This window comes from Uloborus diversus, chromosome 2 (genome assembly GCF_026930045.1).
Source record: "Uloborus diversus isolate 005 chromosome 2, Udiv.v.3.1, whole genome shotgun sequence".
NCBI lineage: Eukaryota > Metazoa > Arthropoda > Arachnida > Araneae > Uloboridae > Uloborus > Uloborus diversus.
Genome location: NC_072732.1, coordinates 81,335,883 through 81,361,486, shown reverse-complemented (window position 1 = coordinate 81,361,486; position 25,604 = coordinate 81,335,883). Strand labels below are relative to the sequence as shown.

The window sequence follows — 25,604 nt, the reverse complement described above, 5'->3', positions numbered from 1 at the left end:
CGTTGTGTAGTGCCCAATATTGTATAAAGTAAACCGTTTGATGTCAGCTACCCTAACTTTACGTGATATTGGCCAGTCTTCCAAACATCTTGTTTGCGACATTTTTTCATTGCACATTCTTTGTCGTAGATGGAACAAAACCCAGCGCCGGAGCGGCAACTTATGAAGGAGAAAATTTTTAAGTGCACTGCGCACCTTGACGAGACCTGGGAGAGCATAAACATGCGTTTAAAGGCATTTAGTTTCGAAAAATTTCTGGGGTTCAGCCTCCTGATTTCCTAGCCCCTCCCTCTCTTGTCAGAAAAAGAGCTAAAAACCCTAGTAGCACATGACGTACGACAATATCGTAAAAATACCAATGCTATATCGCTGTGTCATCGGGTCACAATATAAAACGATGTCTAATCTGACAGAGCGTGCGCTATTGTGACAGTATCGTTACGCGTCATTGTAACGATGACGCAAGTGTCATTATGCAGTCATCCTTTCCCATAGTTGCGATATCTTCCTATATCGTTTATGCGTCATTGTAACCATAACGTAAGTGTCATCGTGTCGCAATGAGAGAGGGGTGTAAAATTTCAAAAATTTGAAATTTTTAAATAAAACTGGCTTATTTTTTATTTATTCCATTTTATTCATAAAATAACAGTACAGCTTTGAAATATGACTATAATAAAAATAATTTTGTAAAATATCGTTTCTCGTAATATCGTGACGATGACGCGCTATACAGCAAAAACAGTATACGGCAATGACGTACAGATGACGCCACGATATGGTGTGCTACTACGGAAAGCTATCTTTTTAAAACTTGAACTTAGAAAGGTTTCGAAATGGGAAGTTTGAGCGACGAGCATGTTGGGTGCTGGGAACATTTTGGGCTCCCAGCACATTGGGCCCAATGATCCCATCGCCCAAAATGCTCGGCGCCCAATGTTCCAGGCGCTCAATATGCTCGGCGCCCAAAGTTCCTAGATCGGAAAGGTTTACGCTGGAGAGTCACTTACCTTGCCTCTTCTTCTCTGACCTGGCTCAACAGAGCCTAAAATGGCGTTTTTGGGACATCAGTAATTCCTTACAATTTCCCAAGCGATTCCCCCTCCCCCGTCTTGTAATAAAGCCAAAGATAGCTTTAAAATGTTTTAAGGTGTAGGTATAAAGACTCCCAAAGTTTATTACCTAAAGATAGCTTTGTTTTTAGAGCTTAACTCTTCCTTGGACACCCCCAAACCCTTTTACGTTGAAAGGTGTCCGTAGGAGAGTACTCTCACCCTTCCAAAGTTTCGCTTATACAGGCTAAAATTGCGTTTTTAAAATTCAATATGAAAAAGTTTCAAGAGCAGCGCCAACCCTGACCTTTTAAGTAATACACTATAAAAATCATTTCTAGGCCTTGAATTTCAGAAGTTTTCCGGGGGAGGTGTTCCTTTATTCCACCTCCATTTCTCTTGCGTTAATACCAAAAAAAAAAAAAAAAGTCAGACATTGCATGCTTTTGATTTCCATTATGAAAATTTCCAAAGTAGATCCCCCTCTCATTTTCTTCAAAGATAGCGAAAGATATATAGCAGAAAATTGATTTCAGTTTCGATACCGTTACAAAACAAAGTCCCGTTTTAAGGTGCAATTTCAAAAAAATTCCGGACTAGAGCCACTTAACTTCTCTTTCAGTAACAAGATATCCCCTTAACATCACCAAAAGATCATAGGCGGCTGTACCAAAAAAAGGGGTTAAACGAAGTGTAGAGGTTGGGGGGGGGTAACCACTGAAGCTTTTTTTTTTATTATTATTCGTAAAATTGGGCTATAGTATTCCTGGCTTTTAATACTACTGATTCAATTTACTTCTTAAACTGCAAAATATGGCCTCGAAATTCGGGGCGGAGAATCACTTTAGATTTTTCCTTTCAATTTTAAAATTCCATTTTTATGAAATAAGATGAGTAATGTCCCTTTATTTGGAATATTTTGTTCATACTTTCGTGAAATAAATCAATTTACTCTATAAAAAATTAAAAAATCATTTTTCAATCGGTGTCTTTGTTCATCCTCTTATATTAACGAAAACCACCAAAAATTGCAATTTTAGTTTAACTCGTTACCTTCAAATTACTAATAGATTCACCTCCCCCCTCCCTTTTTCCTGCGATTAAATCTTAAAATTTTATTAAAAAACTTGAAGGAATCAAAATGGTGGATTCAGGGCCTGGTTTTAGTGGTGGTCCTTTCCAAAAAAGGAAGGGGGGAGGCCGTCATTTAGGGATTCAGGAGGAGCAATTGCCCCCACCCCCCATGTGCTAGGTCGAATCTTTTTTTTTTTGAAGTTCGAAATTTTATGTCAATGAAACGTTGCCCCAGAGGCTGCGACTGGGACTGAAAAGTGCGGGGGGTGGGGGGGGGGGGCAAAAAGAAAAACCTAAAAGTCATAGGATTTTTAGCGGCAGCAAAAAAATGAAAAAAAAAAGTGTAAAATTGTGTTAGGGCTGGTTTTGAGAGCAGATGAGGGGTAATTGATGTGAACTCACTTATTTCTTAAGATGTTGATGAATTTTGTACACAATAACTTTCTTCGAAGAAACACTTAGACTTACAATAGTTACCAGAAGTTTTTTGAGATGTCACAAAAGGTTGGTAAAAATTTCATTAAACAACTACACTCCTGTTTGTGAACATTGCAACACCATGAAGGAAGCATCATAGTTGAATAAAATTCAATACCCAGTTGAGTGATAATGGTACAAATAAATGATTACATTTTCAAACCAAACAAACAATAAAAAGAGATAGAAAATTTTGTGGGGCCACCACGCGTCGCAATAAGAGCTGCTACACGACTCGACATGGAGTGAAACAAAGTTTGAATATCTGCCTGCGGAAGAGTATTCCATATTGTTTGTTATGCGCAACCAAAGTTCGTCTGTCGAAACAACAGGACGAGGATCACGAGCGAGACGCCGCCCAACGAAATCTCACACATGTTCAATCGGTGACATATCCGGGAAATATGCAGGTCAAGGAAGAAGTTGTACCTGCTGCGAATCAAGGTAGGATTTGACAGTCCTGGCGACATGTGAACGGGCATTATCCTGCTGGAATACAGCCCCTGGCAATCCTTCAGGAAAGGAATAACTTGGGGCTGTAAAACTTTGTTTATGTATCGAATACTGTTCAAATTGCCCACAATTCGTAGCAATTGTGATCGTCCATGATATGCTATGGCACCCCAGACCATAACTCCGAGTGTTCGTCCATGTGGCGTTCGATAATGCACTCCGGAATGTGCCGTTCATCGTCATAGCGCCTGACACGAATTCGGCCATCATGGTGCCACAAATTGAAGCGGGATTCGTCTGTAAAGACGAGCTGCTGCCAATCAGCACGCCAGCTCCTATGCACATTGGCTCATTGTAGCCTCAGGCGGCGATGGTTTTGCGTAAGAGGAATCCTTGCGCGCAGCCTACGCCCCAAGTAGCACATATCGTACGACGATGTCGTAAAAATTTACAATACTATATAGGACTATATCGGGTCACGATATCTAATGACGTCTAATCCGACAGATCGTGAAACATCGTTTCGATATCGTATACGATATACAGCTATGACGTGTGCGTCATCGTCCTGCCTCTAAATGCGACATCGTACTATATCGTTAACACGTCATCGTTGTACCCATGATTCTGATATTCAACTATATCGTTTACGCTCATTGTGTCGATAACGTAAACTATACCTCCCTATGTCGCTTACGCGCCACTGTATGCTGCACTTTGTTGTAGTCGTCCAATTGACTACGCTGATACCACCTTATTTCGCTTTCAGTCACTTATACTGTGGTTATCACTAAAATGACCATAGCGCGATTCGGAAACAATACTTTAATTTAACTAAAAAAATTCGACCTGTTTAAAAAAATTCTTAAGCACTTGTAATGATCAAAATAAGATTAATTATTATTGCTTTTATAAGTAAAACTTATCATTTATAAAAAATTTTTTTGCTGAACTAGGAATGAAATCAGGGGTGCCAGCTCCGTGACTGCTGAGAAGCTTGAGCACCCCCACCGCGAGTAATACAGTACAAATGACATTCAAACTTAAGTTCTGAGATGACAGAGACTTGGCACCCATCCTTTAAACACTTAACCTTTCTATTATTCATGCATTGAAAATTCATAGGCAGGAATCCCAAGATAAACTGAGCCTCAAAACTAGCTAACATTTTCATTAAACCATCGGCTATTCGCAAAAAGTTTTTTATGAGCGCTAGTTAGACATTCAACCTAAGGTTTTTTTTAATACCCTGTAAAAATAATAATTCTTTAAAGCAATATTTTAGAAACTTTCCTTCAATCTCATAGTTTAAAAATATCAGTACCAGTCTGTGTTTTCGTTTGGTTTTGTATACATAATTGTTTACTTAGTTTAGCATCACAAAAATATCAAACTAGATTATGTTCCTATAACAAAATTCTCAATAATATTCTTCAATAAAATGCTTTAATATTTATGCTGATTTTTTGAAAGATTAATTTTGTTGACTGAATGAAATACATCTGTAGATGGTAGGTTAAAGGCACCTAGTCACAAAAAAAAAAAAAAAAAAGGGGAGAAAGGTAATTAAATTTCCATTTTTTTTATTTAAAAAAGGTATAGTACATTCAAAACAAATGTGTTCAATAGGTATTATTTTTTTAAGCATTTTTAATTTAAATAATGCTTTTCATCAAAAATATTTAAAAAATCTATGTTAATTTTGTCCATCTATGAATAAATTATATCTATTGATGGCAGGTGAAAGGTACCCAGTTAAATTATCTTTTTTTTTTGTAATGGATTTGTATGGCTGGATTATAATTCACAGGCTTATAAAATGAAAACAACTTCCAGAATTTTTCAAAGGAGGGCGAAAAGTTTGCAAAAAGTTGGTATAGACTTGATTAGCATTTAAAAAAAATATTGAATAGACATAGCAAATTAAAAATACAAGTTTTATTTTTAAAATTTATTACAATTTTTCATATTATAAGCGTTCCTGATACAAAATTGACTGGCTCTCCTCGTCATGATTTTTTTCTTGTTCATTTTCTGCTGTAAGAAAAGAAAAGTATTTATTAATTTATGTTTTGAGAATATGCCTCAAATGTTTTACAAGGTGCATACTGAACATTCGGATGGTATTTAGCAACTAAATACTATCCGAATCTAATAACCCATATTAGACAAACCGCATATTTGGCAATTAAACAAATAAATTTAAATATACGATATTCAGTTAACAAACATGTTATTTAAAACAATCTACAAACGTTTTGGTTAAGTATCACAGCACAATGAATACTATCACAGTGTAAGTAATTTTAATGTAAGAGGCAACACTCAGATACTTGATTTTGTTGTCTTTCAAAAATTTAAAAATATTATAACTAAGTACATAAACATAAATGCATAAAGGAAGCCCTTGGATATTACATGGCTTAAAAAATATGTAGTACCGCACGGCTTCGCTCGTAGTTGAAAGATAAATGGTCATTCGGCACGGCTGAATGTTTGCGAATGATAGATGACGAATTTCTCGCCAATTGGCAAGGTTCATTCGTTCAACCATTCCACGTCATGATAATTTTGTAATCATTTTTCTCCGGGAAAATATTCTTAAAATTGAAATAGAAAAAGAACAAAATCGATTTTTCAAAAAATCGCTTAGAGGTGCACACCCCCATGCTACAAACTAACTTTGTGCCTAATTTCATGAAAATCGGCCGAGCGGTTTAGGCGCTATGCGTGTCACATACATCCAGACATTTTTCACCGAAAAATGTTCTTAAAACTGAAATAGAAAAAGAATAAAATCGAATTTTCAAAAAATTGCTTCGAGGTGCACACCCCCATGCTACAAACTAACTTCGTGCCAAATTTCATGAAAATCGGCCGAACGGTCTAGGCGCTATGCGGGTCACAGACATCCCGATAGACAGAGAGACTTTCAGCTTTATTATTAGTAAAGAAGAAGATAAAGAAGAAAAGATTGCTGCATTGCCCGACTTCGCACGGTGTACCTCGAAAATAAAAGCTTTGCCAATTTACGCATGTTCAACAATCAGGCTTTAATTAGAGAAAAAAAAATAGCCTCAAAATAATCATTCTTAAAGCAAGAAAACGACAAATATAAAATTCCCGAATAACATAAACACATATTAAAAATAAAAAAAGAAAAGAGATAAATCGCCAAATAAGAATTAAAAGGGGAAAATTTTACCTCAAAACAAAATTTTATTTAGTCACAGCCGAGGAAATAATGTGGTAACCTTCTGAACGCTTATTAAAATGAGATTTCGCAAACGATAATTTTCCGATATGAAAACAAAGTTAAATTAGGCTTAAATGTTATTTTTAATTTTTTCCCGAGGATTTTACACCTCCCTTTTTTTAGAATTCGAAGGAAATGGCTTTAAACTATGGGTGTTTTTCGCGATCTTTCGAGTGGCGCAAATTTAAAAAAAATCGGATAATTGTTTCGGGTAGATAGAACCATTTAATGCCATTTTGGGACTGAAATTGGAATAAAAAAGGAACTATCATTCGGATTTTTTTCGAAATGGTCTATAAACCTTCCCAGTACCAAAATGAACAAACGGTGAAAGTTTCAGCCAAATCTGCCGGGTAGTTTCCGAGATCTTAGGGAACAAATTTACCAACACATATACCAACATCCATTTTTATATATTACTAGCAAAAATACCCGGCGTTGCCTGGGTCAGTAATAATTATGAGAAACAATCGTTACTTGCCCTTGTTTTCTGTTTTAAGCGAAAAAATTTAAAACAAACCTTTTTGACGTGATTAAAAATCGAGCTTCTTCCTTACTCATTAAACTAAAATAGCAATAAGTGTAAAGAACAAAATAGTATTCAATTAGAAACGAAAGCACAATATTTAAGCATATACAAATTTGAAGAATTTCGGAAATATGAAATTAAACTTTACATGTTTAAAAAGATTTATCTGTTAGTACTTTTTTTTAAATCTAAAACCTTTTCTGTATGGCTATTGATGTACGAACTGTTTTAAAAAATGTAGCCGCCCCTGTTCCCCTTACACTTGCTTTAGTTATTTTGGGACATTTCAATTTTTGTGGACACTTGGTGCGGTTTAAAATCTTATCAAATTTGCAAGAATCATTTTGGGACATTTTCGATAATACTCCCCCTCCTTACTAATTTTTGTTATAGAAATATTGTTGCCAGATGCTGAGATACTTTTGGTCAAAATAAAATGGCGCTAAACGGTTTCATCCGAAATTTTTCCAAAATAAGTAGTAAAATTTTGCGATTGTTTGAAATCGTGCAAAATGAAAAATTAATAGAAGTTTTTGTGCGGTTTATGGATTTGCCTAATTTAGTTGTTGAATTATTTTTATACGGTATTTTTTTTAAGTATCTTTGATTGGCGATATTTTATTTATATGGTGAAAGCTGAGAAACATTATTACGCAGTCTGGGCTCAAAAACAGCGACAGTGGAAAAAACTGCGAAATGCATCAGCTACTGAAATCTTTCTGAAAAAATTCTGGCGATATTTCTGCTGGTTGGTTCTATATAGTGAACAAGTGTCCAATCAGTATAATTAATAATAATAAACCATTAATTACATAAGTTCCGTTTAAAAGTAAAATGATCAGCCAAATCCATTTATTTTTATCCAATCTTGTGGAAAAACGTTACTTTAAGATTTGACTTGAGAAAAGCCTCAAAAAGTCAGACGAAACGCAAAAATATTCAACAGTACAACAATTCTTATGAGTTGAGATGACACACTAAATAATGACTTGGGTTGATGAAAGCCTTCGAACAGTGAACAAAAAAGCTCATAACTCGTTTTTTATACAACTTAGAAACTTCGAACAGATGCTATCTTCAGCAGAAAAATTGGCGCTTTCGATGGACATATAATGTTAATATGTGCACGTTTTTTTCCACCCCCATATTGAGACATTTAAGCGAAAAATGGGAATAAAAAAGGAACTATCAATCGGATTTTTTTCGAACTGGTCTATAAACCTTCCCAGTACCAAACCGAACAAACGGTGAAAGTTTCAGCCAAATCTGCCGGGTAGTTTCTGAGATCTTAGGGAACAAATTTACCAAACTCCATTTTTATATATATAGAAGATGAGTTAATAACGACTCTAAGACCAATAACGGCAAATCATGGTACAAAAATATTTAAGATTTTACAATATTCTTTATTTTCAACATAACATGTTACCATGATTACCAATTGTCAAATCATGTATCAGTATCAGGAAAGAACTTAATTATCAAGTTATGCAGACTTTTGAATCAACATAAACAAAATTAGTCTTTTACTATATTAACTTTCTCATAGAATTTTTTATTGTTCTGAATTATAAGTACTTTTAATGCTGATAAATTTAAGATATTAAATTTGAATTGCATTTCATTTCAGAAAATGAAAAGACATTTTTGGTTTTTAAGTGCATAATATAAAAACACAAATTTTGTGACACTGGTGGATAATGAAAGATCATGGCTCTGTCTGACAGTTGCTCATCAAGAAAATGGGAACATTTTGAGGTTCTTGCACCTACCGTTTGTTAATCGAACTACAACAATGCGAAGTAAAATTAAGACAAAAACCTATTATTAAGTTAACCCATTAACCGCCAAAAACTGGAAATCATTATTTGTTTTCAATACAAATCACAAAAGTTATTCTTCTGAGCCCCTACTACAGCAATATGATGCCGCAAAAAGAACTAAATTGCTAATATCTTCAGTAACATTGGATGTTGCGTTGACGCAATGCCAGTGGAAAAGGAGTATGGATATTTAGTAGTTTTGCTCGAAACTATACTATGGTTTCAATGTGTTTTAAAATACTGCACATTTTTAGTAACTTCATTTTAGTTCTGAAATGTACAAAGCACCCTAGAAAAAACTTTTTTTTTTTTTTTGAAGATAATTTTTAAATACGCATTTAGAAGCTTAAGTTAAAAGAATACTACTATTAAGAAAAGCCACCACCAGCTCAGTAATTCCATCTGAGGACTGGATGCACGAAACTGGAATCCTCAGATGGAATTACTGAGCTGGTGTGGCTTTCTGCCACCACCAGCTCAGTGGGTGGCCACTGAGCTGGTGGTGGCAGAAAGCCTTAGCTCTGGCTTAGGAGCAGTAACTTACTGTGAACTATTATTATAGTTGATTTATGAGGTATACACATAGCATATTACAATACAATTTGGGAATATTATAGAAAGCATGGGAATCTAATTAAAATGTTTAAAGCTTATAAGAAGAGTCAAGCTACAAAATGTCTGCAAAAAAGAAAATAAATAGTTATTGATGCTTTAAGATTAATAACACATGCAGAGCGAAAACAAGGCATCAAAAAGAGATTTTCCCTTAGAACTCAAAAGGAAAACAAATGGGGCATAAGGGGGGGGGGGGAGTACATAAAAATGTCTAACTAGTTAGCTCATAAAGGTGGGCTGATTGCAATGGTACCAACTACTGATACACATGCTATTTTTGTGTTCTGTAAGAAAAAGGCTGATGTAAAATGTTTTCCCCATCTAGTGTGACCAATTTTTTTAACCTAGTGCTTCTAATTATAGAAGTTAAGCTTGATACATAATACAGTATAGAAAAAGCTCAGTTTTCATACAAACAGGAAAAGCACAAAGTACTTGCAGGCATATAACCAGTGCTGTAATTAAGCCGTCACTCCGAAATATTTGGCTTTTTTTTTTAAATAAAAATATGGTAAGTGTTATATAAATTAGTTTTACATCAATTTTCTTTTTTGGTGCTTCCAAATCCCAAGTTGAGGTTCTCCGAACATTTTTTAATTTTGCAAATACAGCACTGCATGTTATCAAAATACTTAATTGACTGCATAAATGGACAAGAACAGCATTTTAAAGCTGAAAATTTTGTGCTCTTGTCATTTTCCACTCATAATTTATTGTGATTAAGACCCGATTTGGCATGAATGGAAAATTGTAACAGTAATTTTCAAATGCAATAAATTATGTCTTTAACCCTGGTGTCAATGACCGGATACCTTTTTGCTACTTTTATCAATTTTATCATTTCTAGTTAAGTTTTTACAAAACCTTTTAATTAATGTTATTCATATGAATCTGAACCAAATAAAAATATTTTTGGAAAAAAAAAATCAAACCGACTTCAAAACTTAAGCCGGAAATTTCTCTAAAAAGTAAAAAAAAATTTCATTTGAGCACTATCGAAACTACTTTTAAACATAATTTTTGAAGTCTGCGCAAGAAGTTCGATGGTGATCAAATGAAATAGTTTTTACTTTTTAGAGCAATTTCCAGCTAAAGTTTTAAAGTTGGTCCTATTTTTTTTCCAAAAATATTTTTATTTTATTCTTTTTAGTATTAATGCAATTTACATAACGGAAAAACAAAGTAAAAGAAGAAAAGTTTAGAAAAAAAGCAGTTGCAGCAGCAACATTGAAAAGATTCTTTGAATTTTGAACAGTTGAAATCTTGCATAGTTGGAAATGTCCACAAAAAATCTCTATTTTTCAAATGCTTTCCACCATTCCAATCCTCTCATATTTGGAATACAGCGTTCCAAGTTGTAGTCTTGCACAGCAATTCTGTCAATTTCGGAATATGAATCAGATTTTTATTTTGAAATTGGCTTACCTATGGCATAATTATTTTTATCAAAATCCTTCAGAACTATCAAGATTTTTAAACAAGTTGAACCCTAGTAAGAAGTATGTTAGATCATGCACTAAAAACTGACTACTATGAAAACTAAAAACCGCAAAGAAATCAATATGACTCGTTAATTGCCGTTTTTTTTGTTCTTTCCTTTTTTTTTTTGAAAGTTTTTTTTTATCTATTCGAAAATACTTCCTGCACCACTAAAATTTCTTCAGCAGGCCACTGGTGGCCTGGGGGCTACAGGTTGAAGACCCTTAATTTAACTCTTTCCTTTCCAAGCACCATTTTTTCCCTGTCCTTTGCTTTTCAAAGATATAGTCCATGGGCGGATTTATGGGGGGGGGGCAGAGGGGGGCAATGCCCCCCCCAGTTTTGGAAGGACTATGTAGTAACAACACATTTTCAATTTTTTTTTTCTAAAAATCATTATTTTTTTTCTTCTTTGACTAGTTCAGAAGGACATGGGTGGATTTATAGAAGGGGGGCATAGGGGGCAATGCCCCCCAGTTTTGGGAGAACTTAAAATAGTAACAACACATCTTCCAAAATCTTAAAACAAAAAAATCATTATTTTTCTTTTTTGAATAGTTCAATGAAAATGAAGAGAATAGGAGGGAGAAAAGAAAAAAAAAACATTAAATACAAATAGTAAAACTTTCCCTCGGGTGCTGAAAATATGCCTATATTCACTATTTTGAACTGAAAACCATTTGGGCAAGTGTATAAATGAAAATATAGGCTAAACGAGCTATTCATTCAGCTGCAACACTTATAATAATTGATGATTATTTTTAAATTAGAACCTAAAACAAAGGGAACCCCCCTCCCCATTTGCGCTAATAGAATGATCTACTTGTTATGATTTGTTTTCTTTCTTTTCAGAATGTTTATTTTCAGTTTGCGTGATTTCAAAAATTAGATATTTTGTGTTGTTACAGACGAAAGATTTTGGAGAACCTTCTGGAATTCACACGTTCTTATTGGTAAAATTGTAAAAATATTTTAACCGTAAAAACTGACGAATTTTCGTAAAAATTACAAAAATCTGTAGGTAAGAGTGAATTACATATAGGGCCGGATTTGCCTATAAGATAAACAAGCTATAGCTTCGGGCTACTGCTTTGAAGTGGGTCCGTAACTCGCAAAAAAATTGCATGATTTGTTCCTTGAAAAATGGTAAGTGCTTGAAAAAACTAACTTTATTTTCAAGTGCTTGAAAACCTTGAATATTTGGAAACGTTGTGCTACAAACCTCAAATTTTAAAATTTCTAACAAATGCTAGGGGGATGAATGCCAAAATATGTCAAATTCAGCTCCTTGCTACATCCTGCATCAAAAGTGTAAAAATCATGGTTCTTTCGTTTATAACATATTACTTGAAATAACTTTTTGTGACTCACATGTTTCATATCTTGCTATTTATTTAACCCCAAATGCAGTATTTTGGAAATTCTTCTGTATTGATTGCTTTTAACGTGCTTCTATTGCATATAGTTGATCTGTTTAGCCCAGAAAAAATGATACACTACATCTATTTCTTTTCGTTTTCTGCACTGCTTATAATTTAAAAAAAGGTTGTTGTAATGAGAGAATTCTTTCGTTTATTTTTTCTTTTAAACTTAAAATAGCTGTTTTTTTTATATAAAGTTTGAATAATACTGTACAACTGTATAATCTAGTACTCAATTTCAGAGACTGGAAAGTGCAAATGAGGTGCCTTAAATTATTAAATCTTCTAAAATTCTTGAAAAGAATTGGCGAAGTATAGCCTACAGGCTCTTGTGCCAAAACACCCAATCTAACCAACCAAACCTTGAAAATAATTAGACAAGTCTTTGAAACTCCTAAGCAAAGTGTGCTTCCATTTTATTTCTTATCAAGTGTATAAATTATGAATTGTTCTAATAAGTAGTATGTTACTCTCATGTTACATATTTTCTAAATCTGCACAGCATTTCTTTTAAAGTATTAACTTACATCACAAAGCACATTTAAATCATGAAACTTTTTAAAAAAAAATATTTGTCTATTTTTTCCCCGAGATTTTTGTCTGTCCAATTAACCCTATAAGGCTTCAGAATGCAGAATTTTGTATCCATTTTACAAAATTTCCTCCGGGGGAGAAGCCCCCGGACCCCTTAAAATTGAAGATATTCTATATTCCACTTAAAAGGGAGCCCTGCGTCGCTCTCTTGATACCAGTCACCTCTCTTAAGGTCAATTAAAAAAGGACAACATGAAAACACACCATTAATGAAAAACACAAAAAAGGTAAAGCATGGCCTTATGCATCACTGGAGACAAACTAAAACATGGGGGAGGGGGCAAATTAAAAAGGAAAAAAAAAATCCTGCCCCCCCCCAAGAACTCAGTCCTAAATCCGCCTATGATATAGTCGAAGTAACGTGTGAATGCTTTAACCCTCTCGGATGCTCAAACCACTTTCTTACTGACAGGTAGCAAGCATAGCTGACCCAGTGATAAGAAACCTGTCTCCCAGGTACGGGAGAGCAGATGAATAGCGTTTTACAATGAGGCGTCAGAACTTGCCATTTAGAGATTTCACACTTTCGATTTGGAGGGGAAGGGAAAGGCATTTGGCTGGCTTGGGCTACTTTGAGAAGCAACAGGTGCCGGCTATCTCAGCTGTAATGAGAAGCAAAGAGTTAAATAGCAAGGGGGCAGAAAAAAAAGCTGTTTCCTTTCTCTAGCATTCAAAATAGGTAAAAAGTTATACACAGCAAAGAAAAAGTTTGGTCATTGAAGCTAGGGTTACACAAATCTCCACATGCTAACAACAGTGTGTAGTAACAGCAATATATATTGGAAGTTTGCTTAAAAAGAAAATTACATTTTTAAACATAACTTTTATTCATGGCAAATAGCACAACAGTGATATTTTTATCTTTAATAAGATTTTGACTTAATGGTTGTTGAAATGTTTCAAAATATTTTGACTAAAATACATGCATAATTTAAAATGAAAAAGTATACCCACCAGGCTTACTTTTTCTTCTGCCATCCCAGTCACCAGACAAGGCCAAAGACTTGCCCAATTTTTCGGATAACTCTTCAGGAGTGGCACTTGGGAATTTCATAGTGGCAGCACCTTATTTAAAATAACAAAAACAAATACGCCAATATAAACAAATAATAATAGTAATACTGAGACAAAATTTGGTTTTCAAAAGTAAGCAACCACATGGCAAATTATTTTACAAAGTAAATATTTTTACTTTCCACTTCAAAATCCCAAAGCTATTTATTTCATCATACAATTTCCCAAAATGACAAATTTTCCATTTTTATGAGAAAGCAATCTTTGGCCCTCAATACCACAATAATACAAATAACCCCCCTATCCCTGCAGATCAATAATTAAAATATTGCTTCATTGGTTGGTAAAAAGATTAAAAACATTCTACTTAATCCTAGAGTACTTTGTGGGGAAGGTGTATTTACCTAATTATTTTCTAAACAGTAGGGGAAAGTAAAAGTTTTACTTCAAATACTTTTTATGAAAAAATTCAAAAACAGAAAGTATTAAGAACTCATTGAAGGATTAGGATTTTTTAAGAAATAAAAATTTTAATAACTATTTACATTATTCATAAATAATTTATTTTTATTCTTTACTCAGTTAGTAGCAGTTTTCTCATACATTTGATCCCAAATTATGCACTAAATAAAAAGTTATCAACACTCCAAATTTAACTCACTCATTATTTATTTCTTTTTAACTTATTTTGTTTTGTCTCACCACAGTGCCAATTTTTTTAAAGGTGGAATACTTTCACCCCTGATGCTGGTTGCCCTACAATACATGTTGTTTTGGCGATATCTGACTATGCGATTCAGAAAGATTTTTACAAAATAAGTTTACCTATTATGGTGTCATAGAGAGATGTAAGGCTCATGAAGCTTTTTTTCCCTTTTCTCCCTAACCTGCTGTACAGGATAGCCACATTATGTGTCATTAATTTTCTTAAGCATGTAGTCATAAATGTTGATATATTTCTTGCTGCACATGAACTATATAAGAAGCGAACCTGCAAAAAAAGATGGCATAAAATTATCATAAACTCGTCATACGTTTACAAAAAAAAAAAAAAAAAAACAGAATTGTCAAGAAATCTTATTTTTAATCACAAAAAATAAAATTTTCCATTTTTCCAGACCCCCCCCCCCCCAGAAAAACTGGTTACTTTCCACCGCTTCCAAATTTTCTGGAAATTTTACATCTTCACCCAAGACATAAATTACTTGTCTATAATTTTCATATGCAATATATACTTACTTTCAGACATGTGACACACATAGGATGAAAAATACTGAAATTACATAGCTGATTGAACAAATGCAGCATTATTAGTATATAGTGTGTATTACACCTATAAGTTCATCGAGTTTTTGGTTCTATATATATATAGCCAACTGTTTAAATTGTATGCATGAAATTAACAGGTAGATGTTGAATTTAGCTTTCAATGCCCTTTTTTAGTTCTGAACTCAGTATTTTGCTATCCCAAAAAATACTGAATTTAGTAAAAATACTGAAAAATCACATGTCTGACTTATTATACTATTTTGTTGTTTACTTGGACTCCTTAAAAAACTTTTTACCAATAACATTTAATACTTCCAGCATATAACTATTGATTAATTATTATCAAGTTTGAAGACAAATATTGTGAATTTGTACACAAAATTTCCTTGCTTAATCGAATTATATTTCTTAGAACTGACGGTAGGAATTAGAGCGGGACCGACAGCATCTTTAAAACATAAACAGTATCAAATAAATTTAAGTAAATGATTTCAACTTACGTATCCTGATTGCAGTTGCTTGTCCTCTCGCAATTTATTATTGAAGACCATAACAGCTGGATCAGAGTCAAGTGGGAGATTTTCAACATTGGGTAACTGGATCTGTTGCACTATTTCATTTTTTCCTTCTCCACAAATTTTTTTTAATTCAGACATTTCCATTTTTATTCCTATCAGTTGCTGTTCCACGTTTTTCATCCGTTGGTTACTTGTTTCATATACTTTTATCAGCTCTTTGACTGTAAATATTTTTTATTTTATTTTAAAATCAAGCATTTAATTTATATTAAGAGACACAGAGCACCAAAAAATAGGTTTATTAATTTTACTTACATAGAATTTTGATCTCATGTGTATCAGGCAAAGTTGGATGTTTGGGGGTGCCTAAAATTACAAATAAATGTGATTCAGACTTTTCATTCTTATCTTTTACATGAATATATCTGACACAAGAAAATAAAAGAAAAGGTAGAGTTGAAAAAGGAATTATTGTTTAATTCCTCTTTGATAGATTTGTTTCATTTTTTGCAACACATGAATGATTGACAAGACAATGAAAGAAAACAAACGTTGTCTTTTGAAGAGACTTGTCTGTTAATATTATAAGTGACACAAAATCAAGAAGACTTGAAAATTTTCAAAACAATCAAGAAATCACAAAAAAAAAAAAAAAAAATCTTGTTCTTATTACTAAACATTGAAGCAAAATTGTAAAAACATTATTTTTTCCCAACTAAAAATGACATAACATACTTACTCGCAATCAAAGGTGGTTCATGTCTATTTTTTTCTGATACCATCAAACCGGATGAAAACTGCAGTGAACATGCAGAAATGTCATCTATAATTCAAATTTGTATCATGAAGCAGCAAATAATTTGATTAAATAGATCTCAAATAATGCCTGCATATCAGGGAAATTATAGTTTAAAATTTAAGAATTATAGTTACTTGTCTGTGATCATTTTTTTATTATTCACATAAATGAACTGCTTTGAATAAAGTGTCAATAGCATACATACTTGGAGGAAGATCCGGAATCTTGTGTCTTTTCTGGTAATCTTTAAAGATTTCTGGTTCCTCATCCGTTGAGCTCTTGTGATCATGATTAATAGAATCTAAAATTCAATTTCAAAATTAAATAAATTAGTTTTTAATGTCTTATTAATATTTTAAACAACATTAAACAATATATTTCATACTTAAATAAACAATTGTTTTACCAATTCTGGGGGAAAAACTTTCGTTTTCACTGTATGAATATACACTGGTGTGCAGAACTTAAGCAACAAATACTAAATGCAGTAGATTGACATGGTTGATCAAGTTTTGCCCATCAATGTAGGTAAAGCACTACATATAAGCAAGTACTAATATTTTTTTTACAAAAATTAATATCCTGATAGTTTCATCTGATGGAAACGCAAAAAACAAATAAATTAATAAAAATCGGAGGAAGTAAAGACTTTATTGAAACTGAAAAATTAACGTTTTTAACAATATTGTTACATAAACATTGTAACATTTACTTTTAAAAAACTTAAAACTAAAATTAACACTTTAAACTTTATTAAATAATTATTCTGGTCTTATTGTTATATTTGGGAATTATTGTATTTGGACACTGTTTTTGACAATATCAAATTAAAAAATTCCTTGCAATTTTTAAGTTATCTAGGAAAATTTTAAAATTTTATTTCCCTTTTTTTTTTTTTTTTGATGACTTTTGAATTCCCTGTATTTTTCCTGTTTTTCCAGGTTTCCCTGTGGCATGGCAACCCTGCAAATGCCCTCTTGAAACAATCTTGTCTTGTTACAATTGCCAATCTTCAGAACTTGACTTCACATGTGAATTAGTCTAGAATTTAGACAGTTAAAATAATGCCCATTTTCTATTAGACCACCTTACCTTTTAGTATTGAGCCATATGATACTTGGCAGCACAGCATGGGAGGATAGCATACAGACATTTCTAAATCAATCTTTTCTTCCAAACAAAATATAAATGTTAGTAATGTGGGGTAAGTGGAATAGTTCACCCATTTCAAAGTAAACAAATTAGAAATTTGATCTGAAAATCTTTGTACATTAAGAAGGAATAATGTATTTCTTACTACAACTTGCATAAAAGCATCATTTTTTATTTTTGGTATTATACATAAGTAGATCTCAATGAATACTTAAAATGATAATTACAAAAATCTTATCATGAAACGCTAAAATTCATACGGTCCGATCGATCTTATGGTAGATTTAGATTACTTCCTACAGCAGTTAACCATTAATTTTGAATCTTTTCTGAAAGAAAATAATTGATGAAGTCTAAATTGTAAACAAATTGTTATTAAAAATTGTTCTGGTACCTGTATCAGAAATTACAGCTCTCTTTTTTGTAGCATTCATTTGGCTTTCACAAAAACGTGAAGGAACTTTTCTTTTTCTTTTCTTTAAGGTGTAATCCACATCAGAGTTTGAACTAGAAGATCCAGCATTTGATGTGTCTCTGAAATAATGTACTTTTTTCGTTGCTCTGACATAATTATCTATAACAAATTTATTTCAAAAAATCATTACTAATTTTAAAAAAAATACATTGTATTTTTCAAATTTACTAAAGATAAATAACTCACTTGTTTGGAAATATATTTTTATTTTTAAAGTTTTCCATGATGCCTCTACATCAGCACAGGTTTTAATCAACTTAGACATCATGCTTTCTGAGCATTTTGGAGGCCAATAAGTCGTTAACCCACTATCATCAATCCACTTTGTTGGAATAATTTCCACTGTGTTGTCAATCAAAAATTTCACCACAGAATAAGCTTTCACAGGAACATCTATAGCAGGGATAAAAATATGAACACAAAACATATTTTTGAATGAATGAAGCTTCAAATCAACTGCAAACTGAACTGGCTAAAACCAGAAAATTCTGCACAGAACAAAGCAGTTAAAAATAGCTGTCAAAAAAACTAACGTTCTGACAAAATATTACCACTAAGTGAAACAATTTTCTTCAACAAATGTCACAGGTTGGACAGCACAAAACAAATTTAGTAAGTTATCACATGGTACAAGCAATATACCAATTATAATAAAAAATACTTGCTTAAAACCTTTTTTTTTACCACTTCAGAATTAAGTTTTTCCTTTTCAATAGAATTATTAAAAGAAACAGAATTGATTGAAAACCATGCAGAAAGAAAAAAAAAAACATAATTAAGGATTCACGAAACATGAGTTTTCCCCCAAATACCTGGTATTTCGTAAAATTCTAACTGAATATTTGGCCAAATATAAATTACTCAATTAAAAAATTTCAGTTATGACATTCATTTTAACTAATTTAAAAAACTACTTAAATCCATTTTTTTTGTCTTTCCACGAAAAACAAAATTCTTTTCTATTTACATCTCAAATATTTCAACCATTAAATTCAGAAGAAAATTCACAAAAGTTATAAGCCTATTGTTAGGATCTTTACACAAATTTGAATGAATTCAGACTGGAAATGAAATTAATCAAAATGATAAAATAGTAAAAACATATCAATAATAAGAATAAATTCAGACGTAGGTGTTAGCACATGTAATGTTTTTAACTCAATTGAAGTAATTTTATATTTGATACAGTTAAGAGCATTTAAAAATTCAGAATTTACAAGTCAAAAAATGTACTTCTCATCTTTCTTCCAAGTTTTTGCAAACAGGTATTACTACCCTTTTATATTTGTATTCAATATGTTTCAGACAATGTTTTTCAAAAAATAAAAATAAAAGTGAAAACTTGAATCTTTCCATTTATATTTGATAAAAATTTAAACAGAAAATGCTGAACATTTTAATTTACAATGAAGTGTAAAATTTCCAATGCTTCTAACTTAATGTATACAGTTTGATTTCGATATAACAGAAAAAAAATAATAGACACTATTTCCATGAAGAATAATTTCAAAGAAATTTTGCTTTGTGATCCATAGCAACATTTTTAATGCTTTCATAAATTTACAGCTGGGATACATTGATCCTACATTTTAAAAAGTAATTAATGAAAATGTTGTAAATTTAATCAATTTTAAAGAAAATTTATACTCAATTGAAGCAAATTTACACACAGTAGTTGTGAGAATTTAAATATTCTCAATTAACAAATTAAAAATGTACTACTCATCTGTCTTACGGTTTCATAATCTTATTCATTATTTCTTAGACAAAGTGTTTTAGAAAATCAAAGTTAAAAATAACCTATAAAGTTTATATTCTAATATAAATTTTAAAAATAAGTAAATTCTGAAAATATGATCTTTATGAAGCAAAATTCAACTAAAATTTTAGTTTGGAGAATTTAAATACATATTGAGATGAACAATCAAAATTACTGTTATTCCAAAGAATGATGGAGAAGCAAACTTTAACGTCTAAATTCAGAATTAATGTTATTTACAAATTATGCTCCAATATAATCGGAATACTTAGTCTTACTAGTTAATACTTAGTAATACACGAAACTGAGGAGTTCCGAAATAAAATGCAAAAGGGTCAATCCTGAGAAAAGGTGAACATACAACTCAAAATAAAACATACATAATATGTACAAAGTAATACATCAAATTAAACCTTGGAATGTCTACTTTCATTATTTCATAACAAAAATATTATTTAAAAAAAGTTGGCAACAATGTAGCCTTTTCAGTGTAAGCTACAAGCAACATTTGCAGGCCACATAGTACAGGTGTTTTTAGCAACAGCAGTTGTTTACATTTAATGAATTTCAAGAAGGCTGCCTTCTCCATATATGATAGCTAGAACATTTTTAAAGCTGTTTCAACAACAAAAAGTTCAATCTTTAAAAAAGAAGGTGAGTAATTTTAAGTTTAAAATAACCTTATTGAATGTCACAACCGTAACAAAAAGTTAGCTTTTAACTAGAAATACTCCATTCATTTGATTTTTACTGTTTCATAACATGTGTTGTGTATTTGAAAGTAATCAGACACATGTGCTTGGCCTTATTAATATACCAAATTTTGTTTTCATTAATTAATAATGTGTTTAATTAGTGTTACGGTTGTGACAAATTAATTGTTACAGTTGTGACCTTTCTTTGTTACAGTTGTGACAATGCAATATTTTTCTATTGCTTACATTGTGAATATCAGTATTTAAGTTTAAAATTATGTTAAAGCTAATTAAGGACTTTCTTATATCTATTGAGTGTAAAGTTCAAACTTTTTTATTTTTCAGAATGAGGTTATAAACACAATTTATTTTTAAAAAACTGACTTAAAAAAGTAGTAATTAAGTTATAGTTTTCAGAGTTATAAGTTAAGTTATAGTTATTAATTGAGAAACAGAAAGTTGAACATGATTTGAGGAAACATGAGAAAATGTCTTAAAATATGTTTAATTTGCTGATTTACGTTGGTGGTACCATAAGAGAGCAGTTGCCACAGCAGTCTTGACACGAAAATACGTGGTCCGCAATGCACAAGAATTTGTAATGTGTGCTCAGGAAGTAACAAAATTGATATCAGTACTTTTAGTTACTGAAACTGATGTGCAAAAAAGCATTGACACGTTTGACCAAAGATGGAACAAGATTAATCCCATTGAAAACACACAATCAATACACCATGCTATCCCGGTTAAAGGGAAGCATGGTACATTGAAGGAGGTTATCACATTTACAAGCTCCCTATCTCAGGTAGTTGTAAAAGAATATAATGAAGAAAGTCAAGATAGTGAAATTGAACATTCTGATGAAGAAATTACCCATTTTGATTTAAAGGAAAATGACTGGGTGATTGTGCAGTATGATGATTCCAGATATCCTGGAATTATTACTAAAATCACAAAAAAAGAAGCAGAAGTGAATGTAATGCACAATGCAGAAGGACATTATAAATGGCCCAGAAAAGAAGATAAAATACTTTATCAATTAAAGAATGTGGTCAAAAAAAAAAAAAAAAAAAATAGTGCACCTATTCCATTCGGAACCAGGGGACAATTCTTGTTCAAGGAAAGTGTTTAAATATTTTGCTTTTGGATAACATATATTGAAGTACAATAAAACCTTTTTTCACAAAGTCAATGGCTTATTTTACTTAACTTAAGTGTTATATTAATTGCTAAGTTATTTTATGTTGTAATTCTGCAAAAAAAATTGACTAATATTCACACATATTTACACAAACTTTATTTATTATGGGTACTCTGTCACAACCGTAACATTAACTGTCTAATTTTTCTCTCACAAACTAAAAAAAAAAAAAATCTCCAAATCAACTATAAATGATTAACTAAACATCCTATGTAAGCACTCAGTTTTTTATTTTATTCTATGTTTTCTCAGGGGGCACAAAATAAGGATTGAACAAGACTTTGAAAACAGTGTGCACTTTTTGGGTCACAACCGTAACAGCACTAAATTAATTTTCTTTTTTAATGGAAAATAATTAAATTTTCCAAAAAAGTGAATTGCATATTGTACGCTGAGGTAAGAGCTAAATATTAAAACTTTAGAAGTGCTTTTAAAAATCATAACTGCTGTGTGCCATCTGATTAAGTTGTGCATTGTGTTACAACCGTAACCAGGATTGGCCCAAAAACGACAATACAAAGTAAAATTCAAAAGAACTTAGTTAAACAAACTTGAATATGTTTGGATAAAAATACTTATTTCTGATCTTTCTTACATCTGAATTTACAAAAATACAATATTGAGTAAAAACTAAAAATTTAACTTGTGAACCAGTGTAATTAATATATTATGCTTCCAATTTAATATACATTTTTTTAAGACTTCATTTAACTTGACAGACTTTACTTTATTAGATAATTTATCAATGTAATAACTTCCCGAAACCACTGAGGAGCAAGGGTTTTCAAAAAATACCCCTTTGATCTTAATTTCTTTACACAGAAATATGCACTCATCTGTATTTGTTTTAATTACATTTACAATTAACATGAAGCACTTTTGTTTTAGTTGAATACAGTTGTCTCTCCTATTAATAGATGAAAATCTAGTTTCTCCTATACAAATATCTGTATATTCCATGCCAGAATATTTTTCAAAAGTTGTGTCTGCTACATAATGTAGCCATTTAATTTTGCCTATGGGCATTGGGGAGGAATAAAGCTCCTGCTCTGATAAGCGTTTGCTTATTTGAGAAAGGTATTTATTTTTAGTCCTTAACATTCCTTTCATTTGTCCAAGAAAGTTTTCGAACACATAGCATGAAAAATTCTCAAGACATCCGTACTGTCTAACATCGTCAGCTATGTGTAATAGATTATGTACATTATATACAATGGATTTTTTACCATAATATCTTTCCATGTCTTCGACAAAAGAGAATAGCATCTGCTCAGCAAATACAATGAACTTCTCTTCAGCACAAAGATCATGGTTTGACAATACAGATATTGCAACATGAAAACATAAAAAATGGTGATATATGTCATCTGGTAAAATATCTTTTAAAACAATTGGGCCAGTATAAAGTAAGAATTGTCGAAATTCGGTGGCTTTCCACCTATCAACTTCAAACATTGTTCTAGGCTTTCTGCTGAATTCAGATGGAACACTCTCAGCTAATGATTGTAGATTTGTAGATATTTGTTGAATTTGTTTGGAACAAAGACGAGTGCTATTCGATAATCTTTTCTCTCCAAATCTCATCCAATATAAAATCAACTTTTTCATGACCCCCAAATCAATTAGATGCATTGCATCTAAGGGAAACTGGGAGACCAATCCAACATCTAATAAAGATAATGGGGATGTTCCGCTATGATGTTTAGATTGAGCACCTGAAGTAAAATCTTGGTCGGAACGCTTTTGAGCATGCATGTCTAAATATTTTACATGCCCTTCCACAGGTGTGCCTTTTTGTGTGCATTTTTCACACCCATAATATGAATTATGATTTTTTATACATTTGATGAACGATCTTGCTGGTGCATCACAATTAAAATGCTTTATGGTAAAATTGTAATGAGCACCATCCTGCTCAAAGCCATTTTCATAAAGGCATTTTACCTCAGAAACAAACTGATCCAAAAAAGTAGGAAGAAGAGGCTTTTTTTTCCCGCAGAAACAAGCAATAAGAAAAGGGGATTGCTTAACATTGGATGCAATTAACCCTAAAATTGGCCATAACTGAATATTTGTACTTTTGCACAGTGGCAGCCCATCAATATTAACTCTCAGTTCAATTTGTTGGTCTGGACATACATGCTGCAGTACAATGCTCTGTAGGAACTTTGAAATTCCATAATAACAAAACTCGCCGTCCCCAAGGCTAACGACATTAGTTTCTCTCCTTGTTTGTAACAATGTTCTGCTGTCTAAAGGTAGTTCTGGATGATAAGGATTTAGAACTTTTAATAATTCTCTAACAGTATTATGAGGAACATTACATTGCACGGCCCAAGATTTTAAATCCTGATTTAATGGTCTGTGTGAAGGGACTGCTGCAGTATTTGTTGGAGAAACAGAAGAAACATCTACAAATTCATCAGAACCAGATGAACATTGGAAGGAAAACTCTCTGTGAAGGCAGTCATTTATGTCTGGAGAATATATTTCAGTCGGGGACTTGCTTGTACTAGGAGAGCATTCATTGAACAATGGAGAAGGACATAAATAAGGATGAGACTTATGAGTGGACTCTCTTGCACCATGAGGGAATTCCTTGAATTCTGGAGAAGGGCATTCAGTGAGAGACTCTCTTGTGCTGTGGATGAGATGAGAGCACAAATCAGGTAGAGACTCAGCTGGGGACGCTATAATACTATGAGGAATCTCATGAAGCTCACAAGGGTCAAAACTGGATAATGTAAAACAATAAATAATGTAATAACAATTTGATTTTTTGCTCAGATTTAAACATGTATGTTTATTGATACTAATAAACTTTCCAAAACTAGTCAAAAAAATTAATTTATAAGTTAATAATAAATTAAATTATAATCACAAAAATAAAGAAAATTCACAAAAACTAGTGTTACTAGACTGTATACGCATCATGAACATGCTTAGGGCCTTTTCAGACTTATAATTGCAAGAAAAATGCCGAGAGAAGGGAGAAGTAAAACAAGAATTCGAGTTTTCGCCATGTTTCTGATGAGGAAACAAAGGGGCTTAAACCCATGAAAACACACTACAATAGAGCTACAATAGAGTATTTCGTATGAAATGAATCGTTCATCATTCTTTTACAACGTTAATTAGTTAAAAACTTAAAAAACCTCTCATTTTTAAATAGAAAGAAGAGTTTATAAGCCGTATAAATGCAAGTTTTATATAACGCTGTAGTACCAGATTTTCGTCTGCTACAGCTCCCACAATGCACTGCAGTGGCGGATTTTACCCGCAATGACGTCACGTGAATACTGTCCAACACGAGACTTCTAAAGCATTTTTAAAACTTATTTTAATGAAAAGTCGCAAGCAAGAGAAATGGATTTTTTCCTTTTGTTTTATATTGTTTTCTAAAAAAATAATATTATCAACTGACAAATGAAAATCATACCTGGAAGACAGATCAGAAGTAGGTGTGAACACAGGCACAGGGTTTTCAAGCGCAAGAGCATCTTGCACAATACGATCAATATGAGCTTTCTTAGTAATACTTTCCAAAACATTAGATCCTTTTTTCTTTCGAATTCTATAATTTTTACAGTATTCGGAATTCTTACCTGAGCTGGAAGCCATATTTCCTTGATTCTAATAACAATAGCACGTGCGCTTTGTACTAAACCATAAAAACGCAAGACCCGCCAACGCAGTGCTGCCAATGGCAATTTCAAAAGCTAAAAGCTATTACTATAAAATAATATGAAAAGAAAAAGTAAAGGACCCTTGTGTTAAAAATTTAAGAAGTGAGGACATTTTCAAAACGAGAAGGGTGAGAACAGTGAGAAATTGCTGTTAAATTTAAAATAGTTGGACCTTGTCTTTCTGCGTCCCCTAGAACTGCAAGTAGTGGGAAAAAACTGCTAATAAATAAAGTTATGGGGAAAGGGTATTTTAAATTTTCTAA

The 25,604-nt window shown here is 32.2% G+C and overlaps 1 protein-coding gene across 1 annotated transcript; it reads right to left on the bottom strand.

The window, feature by feature from the left end:
- Positions 1–5,025: 5,025 nt before the first annotated feature.
- Positions 5,026–25,276, bottom strand: LOC129216379 (uncharacterized). The gene is made up of 9 exons (XM_054850594.1): positions 25,095–25,276; positions 24,241–24,389; positions 16,579–16,674; positions 16,314–16,397; positions 15,890–15,940; positions 15,557–15,795; positions 14,613–14,778; positions 13,728–13,838; positions 5,026–5,093 (listed from the first exon to the last, which is right to left on the bottom strand). Exons 1-9 carry the CDS (start codon positions 25,274–25,276, stop codon positions 5,026–5,028), a joined length of 1,146 nt encoding a protein of 381 aa, XP_054706569.1.
- Positions 25,277–25,604: the final 328 nt, after the last annotated feature.

Coding starts and splice junctions, on each gene's coding strand:
- LOC129216379 (XM_054850594.1), bottom strand. CDS start 25,276: ATGGCTTCCAGCTCAGGTAAGAATTCCGAATACTGTAAAAATTATAGA. Junction 14,779..15,556: donor AGCAACTGCAATCAGGATAC/GTAAGTTGAAAT, acceptor CTTTTTTTGCAG/GTTCGCTTCTTATATAGTTC. Junction 5,094..13,727: donor CAGAAGAAAAAGTAAGCCTG/GTGGGTATACTT, acceptor CTTTTCTTACAG/CAGAAAATGAACAAGAAAAA.